The sequence below is a fragment of the Psammomys obesus genome, unplaced genomic scaffold (genome assembly GCF_907164565.1).
Source record: "Psammomys obesus unplaced genomic scaffold, mPsaObe1.curated_primary_1811, whole genome shotgun sequence".
NCBI classification, from domain to species: domain Eukaryota; kingdom Metazoa; phylum Chordata; class Mammalia; order Rodentia; family Muridae; genus Psammomys; species Psammomys obesus.
In genome coordinates this window covers 3788362-3797447 of record NW_026585685.1, presented here as the reverse complement: position 1 = coordinate 3797447, position 9086 = coordinate 3788362, and the positions used below count along the sequence as shown (strand labels likewise).

At 38.4% G+C, this 9086-nt stretch overlaps 1 protein-coding gene across 1 annotated transcript in view; it reads left to right on the top strand.

Annotated features, from left to right (window-relative positions):
• Positions 1 to 2702: 2702 nt before the first annotated feature.
• Positions 2703 to 9086, top strand: part of Sycp1 (synaptonemal complex protein 1) — a 93322-nt gene continuing 86938 nt past the window's right edge. Inside the window, exons 1-6 of the mRNA XM_055628333.1 lie at positions 2703 to 2824; positions 4355 to 4439; positions 4599 to 4630; positions 4968 to 5024; positions 5881 to 6045; positions 7040 to 7107. Coding sequence (XP_055484308.1) covers positions 2717 to 2824; positions 4355 to 4439; positions 4599 to 4630; positions 4968 to 5024; positions 5881 to 6045; positions 7040 to 7107 — 515 coding nt within the window. The 5' untranslated portion in view covers positions 2703 to 2716. The remainder of the gene's footprint in view (positions 2825 to 4354; positions 4440 to 4598; positions 4631 to 4967; positions 5025 to 5880; positions 6046 to 7039; positions 7108 to 9086) is intronic.

Below are 9086 nucleotides of genomic sequence, written 5' to 3'. Positions count from 1 at the left end.
ATTCCTTCAGGTGTATTCCCAGAAGTGGTATGGATTATATATAGGGTAGGTCTGTTTTTAGGTTTGAAGGTAACTATATAGTGATTTTTCACAAAGACTACCTTCTTTTCAACAGCGTATAAAGATTTCTTTTCCTTCACAATTTTTGCCAACATTTGTTGTTTTTTTCTTTTAAATTAAAAAAGTGTGTGTGTGTGTGTGTGCCAAAACACATGGACTCCAGGGGACAGTTCTGTGGAGTGTGTTCTCTCCTTCCACCTTTATGTGTTTCACGGATTGTCAGGCTTAAAAGACACAAGTGCCTTTATCTACTGCTGAACTACCTCCCCTACTCTTACCCTGCCACACATAGCCTGCACGACTTGGTTCTGGAAGCCTCACTGGGGTGAGGCTCAATGAAGAAATGATAGACCCAGAGACACAAGTACAGAAAAGTTGGGATCTTAGTTTCTTTTCTAGGGCTGTGATGAGACACCATGACCAAGGCAACTTATGAGAGAAAGCATTTAGTTGGGGGCTTGCTTCCAGTTTCAAAGGGTGAGTCCATGATGGTCCTGGCAGGTCCTGGCACCAGGCAAGTAGGTAAGCCCTGGAGCAGTAGCTGAGAGTCTACATTCTGATCTACAAGTTGGAGGCAAGGGAGAGGAGAAGGGGGCTGACTGGGCCTGGCATAGGGTATGGAAATCTCAAAGCCCTTCCCAGTTGACACTCTCACCTAGTCCTTTTCAAACAGTTCCACCCAGCAGGGACCAAGCAGTTAAATAGAGGAGGGAATTGGGGCCATGCTCATTCAAGCAGCCACAGGTGGACCCCTCTCACAGAGGGCATCAACCACACCACAGCCTAGAAACTTAGCACATTTATTATGTGTAGCATAAGGAATCAGGTTAGCTGGTCTTGGTTGAGAGTCTCTGTAGCTGGGCAGTGTCAAGATGTCGCCCTGGAGGAGGAAGCTGTGGGTGCTAGTTTTTGCATACGCTGTCAATATCCAAACATGGAGCACAGGATGGCTTTGCTTTTTTCATGGGTCTGAGCCATTGGTCCTTGTCATGGCTGTACTACTGGTAATAATCCACATGCACTTAGGATTTCCTCTGATTTATACTGATAAGTTTATTCCACCAAAGGAAATAGCAGCAAAAGATAAAGGAACACATTTTAATATTCTGTATGTCATACATACAAATAACCGGAGTCAAACTTTTCTCTTTAGAGTACCCAGTGCAGCTTGATTTCCATAGCTGAATTTTAAAAGGAAGATCTGAGAAAAAAAAAAAATGCTAACGAGAGAAAGTTGGGTATTATACCTGTTTCAGCACCGTAGTAATGATATATCTAGTTAACCAAGCCTGCTCCTTTGATTTCCCTCCCTTTAACTTAAGTTAAAACACACTAATTTGGCCTGCTAGTTTTATTTTCCAGCTGTCACCTCACCTTCCCTGCTCCTGTGATCACTCATGTCCTTATATCTTGTCTAGGCTATTAAAACTGTCTCACTCCATAAACTGAAAGCATTCTTCATACCATGCATTTTCTTCCAAATCTGATCATTCCAACCCTGCTGCTTAAATTTCCTCATACCCTCATCTATGACGTCCAACCTCCCTCTCCCCGTTTTTTTGCCTTCATCTCTTCTTTTTATCTCCAGTCTTATTTTCCCACCCGGTCCTCACACAACTGTACCCTACTTCTTGATCTCGTTTGACTCACGGACAACTCCACTACTTGCCCAGCTTGTGCTTAGTTGGACGTATTGATTGTGTAGCCGCAGCAGAAGCAGTCAGAAACACATCCAGGACCTGGGAAGTTTCCTAAGCCAAACTCAGCACCACTTCCGGGTGTCTTCAGGGCTCCTTAGAAATGACTCTTTTTATGTGGTTTATTGCCGCTAGCAGAGGACCCATGTTTGGTTCCCAGCACCCACATGGCAATAACAACCATCTGTAACTCCAGGTCCAAGGGATCCTACCCGGCCCTCTTATGGCCGCCCAGGACACTGCTTGCTCTCGGTGCACACGAAACACGCTTACGCACAAAACAGAAACTAACAAATCTTTATTATTATTATTTTGAAAAAGGAAACGACTCCTTTAAATGGCCATTTGGCAACGTGCTCGTTGGCGCGGTATGGCCGTGACCTCCCCGGCTCTTCCGCCCGAGCGCCGGGAGAGCTTCCCCAGGGTTCACAGAACGCAGGCTCGGTGGAGACTCAGAAGCCTGGCGCCCGTGGGAAGTCGCGCGAGACCCGCCCACGCGTGCGCGAGATCCTGGCCAGCTGCGGGGCGGCCCAACGCTTATATTTAGCCGTTAACGGTCAGTCGGCCAGTCGTGCGCGCGGCCTGCGTCGGGTGCGGCCGCGCTCGGGCCTTCCAGGAGGTTCTGCGGTTCCGTTCCATGTTTTCCTAGAGAAGCGCTCCCGGGGCGCGGAGCCCGCCGACGGTGAGGGAGTGGAGGGCTTCCGGGCTGTCGCCGACCCGCGGGGTCGAGGCCTTCAGAGGCCGCGGCCTGGGCCTTCGAGGTTGGGGCGGGGCCTGTGGCCGCGTGGCGGCCCGAGCGGGGGGGGTGGCGGGACTCCGCGGGTTTTTACCGGGTAGGCCCCGGGCGCCGTGGGGCGACGCGGAGGCTGGACCCCACTGCGGGACCTAGCTCACTGTGCTCCTGTCTTGCTCACCGAGCCTTGTGAACTCTTCCCTTCCCCTGAGGCCTAGTAGACACTATGGAGAAGCAAAAGCCCTTCAAGTTGTTCGTCCCGCCGAGACTGGGCAGCAGTCAAGTGTCTGCGGTGAAACCGCAGACCGCTGGAGGAGACTCCACCTACTTCAAGGTCGGTTTGCACATGCTTCATTTCATGCCTTACTCTCGAAGAACGGGCACGTGACATGGCTGGGTGGGGAAGGGCGCTTGCAGCCAAGCCTTAAGGCCAGAGTTCCATTCCTAGAACCCTCATGGCCAAGGGCAAGAAGCAGCTCCGGCAAGTTGTTTTCTGACCACCACGGGCACATATGCTAGTCCACACAGACACAAGAAATAAATGCTAATAAGAAAAGCATGCCTTCTCACTTTGTATGTTATAGTAATAGCTGATATACCCAAGCATTTTGAATAGCTTTATTGCCACCGAATAATAGGCCTTACTCTGTGTTGACAACATTCAAACTTTAAAAGCATTCTTGCTGGCGAGACACACACACACCCACACCCACACACCCACCCCTACACCTACACACCTATACCTACACCTTAAAATCTTTAAAAGAATTGATGCTGTAGAATTCTGCGTAGATAGAATTTGCTTATTCTCTGGTGAAATGATTTGAAACTATTTTTAATGTTTTTTTTAGTAGTAATTGTAGGTAATAATGAGTATGATATTTCCATGTATGTATATTATACTTTAAATACTGCATGGACATCAAAGGGTTTATAATATACATATATATTATAATATGTATATAATATATATAATGTATTTGTATATAAGTACTGTTGAATAGCAAAGTGATGTTGAAAAGAATATTTACAAGCCTCCCATTACCGTCTGATTCCTCCCCCACTAATTCTTTTATTCTTCCCAACTAGTCCCCCTTCTACTTTCATATTTCTTGTCTGTGTGTGTGTGTGTGATTCAATGTTTTGCATTAGAGATGCTTACTGCAACATGAACACTTAACTAGTAGCCTTACCACTGAAGAAAATATCTCTCAGGATTTGAGACAATTTATGAGGAAAAATATGAGATGATTAGGAAAAGATTTTTGGACAAACTGATATATGTTGGTAGTAATTAATATTGTGACTGAGCTTCTGGTAGATAGGGTAAAAGGGAAATTAACTTATTTAGTAAAATTCTAATTGAAAAAAATTACAGCAGATTTCTCAGGCGAAACACTATTATTTAAATTTCTGAAGTGGTATTTTTATATTGAAATAAGGATGATGCAGTTAATATTTTAATTTTACACATTGCAGAAAATTTCTGCTGTAGCCAAGACACAAAACGCAGGCTGTGAAATTTGATTTAATGAAGATCTCAAATTGATTGAAGGAGATTGAAGGAAACCATATACTATTGAAATATTACTATTCTAGAATATCTATGAAGCTTTTGTTATGTAATTTATAGCTTAGGTCCATCTTACTAGGGGAAATACATAATTAAAATTTTTGCTTTGTTTGGGTAGCAGAAGCATTTGATATATTAAACACTATACATCAAAAGACAATTACTGTGGCTTTTTAAAGTAGATATTGGATACTGTATGTGTTGCATTGTTATATGCAATATATATGTATATTGCATGGGTATCAAAGCTGTATTGAACAGAGTAGTTAAAGAACCTCTTTGTATTTCTAGACTGTCAACAAATGTACAGAAGTTGATTTTGATGTTCCATTTACAATGTCCAGTTTCTCAAAAAGTCGGGAAAACATTGATACAGGTAGGCTTGGACAATTTATCAACTTTCCTAGACAAATTTTGTTATATACATTATCAGTTACTGAAAATACAACATAGGTGTTACATTGATATTCTTGACATTCAGTTGGTTAATATAAAATAATGTTCTCATATTTAATACCAGTTTCTTATTTTGCAGATCCTGCTTTACATTTGCCCTTACTCGAACAGGTTAGTAAGAATGTGCAATACAATCTGTTAGATGTTGAATTATTTGAAGGAGAAAAAAATTGGTAGTTGTAGAATTAGCAGTCTTGTGCACTATAATTTTTATTACATTTATATGTATGTGCGCTTATGTGTGCTTGTATGTGTGTGGGTGTGCACATACCATGGTATATGTGTGAAGGTCATGCTGCAACTTGCAGACCTGGGCTCAAAACAGGTTATCATTGTGACCAGCATTGTTACTCACAGAGCCAACTTGTGTATTTAGCTGTCATTAGCACTAAAAATATAATCTTACTGGAAACACTGAAATTTTTTTTTCTTTTTTTCTTTTTTTTAGGTTGCAGATTCTGGCAGTTGCCACTATCAGAAAGGAGTAAATGACTCTGATTTTGAGGTCAGATTTTTTTTTCATATTGAAATTTCATTTATTATATGAATATACCTTTTTAAGTTTCCAAAGTATTAATGTTTGCTTAATGTCTTAAAATATATTCTTTGAAGTCTTTCTTTTTGTGCTTCTGGGGGATGAACCAGAGCCTCATGTACCTTAAAGTGACAACTATTCTACAACAAAGTTGCACTGTGATTGCAGATATTTTTTCCTCTTAAAGTGTTTGAAGTGCAGCTGATCATGGTGCACATGCCTTTAATCCTAGCACTCAGGAGGCAGAGGCAGTAGGATTGGTGTGAGTTTGAGGCCAGCCTGGTCTCAAATTGAGTCCAGGATAGCCAAGGATACACAGAGAAACTCTTATCTCCAAAAACGAAAAACAAACAAACAAACCCTGAAATTTCTCTGGCATTTATAATATGATGTGGACAAAAAGCAATAAATTTAAATAAAACCTCAGATATAATAGGTAATTTTCAGTGAGCCTGAGGCAGTGAAAATTACCTATTATATCTGCTACTTTTCTTTTTATATTTTAAACATCATGCTCTTAATCCTCACATTATTCTCTAATTAAATGCTTTACGAGAGTTAACATTTATGTAATTCCTGTGGAATGATGTATTTTAGCTTTTATTCAGTTCTCTTATTGAATCAAATTGTTTCTAACTTAAGAATTTTTCAGTCTTGATTTTATTCATTTAATGAAGTAGCATATGATGTCTTGATACTATGAAAGAGTTAATCCTGCTAGAATATAAATTGAGTCGACAATTTGTTACCATTAGTATGTGTGTATTTGTGGTAGGTAACTAGTTATATTAAAATCTTAACTAACTTTTGGGAATCTTTTAAATAGAATTCAGAGCCAATGAGCAGACTGTATTCAAAGCTGTATAAAGAAGCTGAAAAGTTAAAAAAGTGGAAAGTGAGCATAGAAATGGAACTGAAGCAGAAAGAAAATAAGTTGCAAGAAAACAGAAAGATAATTGAAGCCCAGCGAAAAGCCATTCAGGAACTGCAGGTATAATGAAGTTTTAAATTATAAATATGGCAAATAAATATTATTTGAATCAAATATAAAAGAAAAAAGGCTAAAATATGGTATATAGTAAATATTAGCACAGTATTGTTGGAAATAGAATATTAATTCAAAGTGAATTATGTTAATTTTGTTTATGTGACAGATATTTTGAGAATAAGTCTTTTTGAACTTTCATTAATAAAAGTTATAGTTTAGATTTAGGAATGAATACAAGATAAAATCCACAATTAATGAAGGTGATTAAGGAAATAATTTTAGATATGACCAATTTAATGACCTTCATTTATTACAAAGAGTTTAACATTTTATTAAGTTTAATTTGATGTAAGTGGTATATATCAGAATGTATTTATATACAAAACCTTGAAATGTTTGATTTTGATATTGCAGCATAGAATGTTCAAAAGCCAAAGTACAGGGAGATAATACACTTCAACATTATTAGAGAGAAATTGTGCTAAATATTATTGAATGCTTTTTCTGGTAATCCAGCAAATTTTAAGCTGATGAAAGTGAAAGGTTTCTCCCTTTTTACATTTATTTAATGTTTGATTATATGTGTGTCTGTGTGTAGGTCAGAGGAAAACTTGTGGGCTTCAGTCTTCCTGTATCATGTAGGTTCTGTGGCTTGAACTCAGATTGCCAAGCATGGTGGCATATGTCTTAACTTGCTGAGTCATTTTGTACTCCCCTTCCTCTTTCTTAAAATAAAGTTTAGTTTTGTGTAGTTCAGGCTGGCCTCCGAATCACTGTATACATGATGCTGGCGCCAAATTCCTGATCCTTATGCCTCCCAGGGAGACTCATATATTTATGGAAAATTCACAAGCTGTAACAAAAATTTCCTTTATGTGGAAAGAAGAGAATATTATAGAATTTATATAATAACATGCTAGTATTAAAAGCTTTCTTAATGATTGTACTCACTGATTTTAAGTGAAATGTGATTAACTTTTTCTATTTTGTAAATTAGTTTGAAAATGAAAAAGTAAGTTTGAAATTAGAAGAAGAAATTCAAGAAAATAAAGATTTAATAAAGGAGTAAGTAATAATTTTATTTCCAAATTTATTATTTAAATATTTTTTATTTGTTGAATACTCTCTTATGTTATATAGCATAACAATAATAATTTCTGAGTGTGTGGGGAACCAAGAAAGCCCCAAGTGGTTGTGGAGGGAGTGGGTAAAGTTCTGAGTGAATGTGTATTGTTTGACACAGCACAGCCTCAGACCTTTGGGAGTGGCAAACTTCCCCAGGGTGAGGTGTGGGGAATAACAAAGCCTTCCTGTAGGCTGAGAGAAAATGTTGACTGCTTGCAAGTAAGAATGTTTATGTTGACTAGTGTGTTTAAACGTTAGTAACTGTAGTTTTTTCCTGGATGATGAAAGCCTGAGATTCCTCCCTACAGAGTTCTTCTACCAAGACTAACTAGCTCCTCCTGTGTTGTAGATAACAGTTATCATGTTTATTATACAAATAACTTAATATGTAAATTACTACAGAACATATTAATATATAACAAAAATATATTTATATTATAACCATATAGTTATGTAAATAATATATTAATAAAATATTATTACATATTTATATATGAACATAATATATAAAAATACATTTCATATAAAATATAAAATATAATATAAATTATGTTTATATAATATAAAATTATAGTAAATAAATTAAATTATTTATTAAGTACCGTACAGTTGTTGCATAGTTGATGCTGTTCCATCAGAGTGAATGCAGCCCACCTGATTCTGGCCTTTCTGTATTTGTGCCTATGTGTCCTTTCTTTATTCTTTTGTTACCTCAGGTTTCCAGGACCAAGCCAGGTCATTCCAGGTCATGGCATGAGTTTTATGCAAAAGAGAAACCCATTCTATATTTTTAGGTTTAGCAAGCAGGCTATTGATGAATAACTTCTCACTTTCTAAAATGTCAGGTGTCAGGAAAAATCATTTCCTAGAATCAAAAGCCTGAAATTCAGTATCTACTTTGGCATATTGTCCATCTTCTTGTGTCACTGTTGCCCTAGAAACAACACTTGTAAAATAGTCATCGCAATTTGAAACTGCATTTTCCTCTCAGATTTTTTTTTTTTTTTTTGGTCAGTATAATAATTCATTTGTACTGAAAAATTGTATGTTGAAAATTAAACCAAATTGTTCTTTATATTAATAAATTAATATGGATAGAGATCTTATTCTCACAATGAATTCTTTGTTTTGTTTTTGTTTTTTTGAGACAGGGTTTCTCTTTGTAGCCTTTGCTGTCCTGAACTTGCTTTGTAGAATAGGCTGGCTTTCTGAACTCACAGAGATCTGTGTCGCTGCCTCCCCGTGTGCTGCTCCCAGCTATGAATTCTTCTTTTTAAAAATTTTTTCTTTATTATTATTATTAACTACAATTTATTCACTTTGTATCCCAGCTGTAGCCCCCTCCCTCCTCTCCTCCCAGTTTTACCTTCCCTCCCTCTTTCCCCCCTTATTTTCCTCCCCTAGTCCACTGAAAAGGGAGGTCCTCCTCCCCTACTATCTGCTATCTGACCCTAGCCTATCAGGTCTCATCAGGACTGTCTGGATCCTCTCTCTGTGGGCTAGTTAGGTCACCTCTCCAGGGGGAGGGGATCAAAGAGCCGACCACTGAGTCCATATCAGAGACAGTTCCTGTTTACATTGTATACATAATAAATAAATAAATATTTGGGCTGGAGAGATGATTCAGATTTTAACAGTTATGAATTCTTATTGAGTCTTATTGAGACAATTAACCTTAATTTTGGTTTTGAAGGTTAGGCATTGTGGTTGTGTTGTTTTTTTTTTTTTTTTTTTTTGTCAAATTGATACAAGCTTGAGTCATCCCAGATGAGGGAGCCACAGTTAAGCAGTTGCCTCCATCAGATTGGTCAGTGGCAACTCCGGTGCATTTTCTTGATTGGTTATTGATGTGGTAGGACCTAGCCATCATGGGCGGTGCCATTCTTTTCAGGTGGACTGGGCTGTATAAGAAAAAAGGC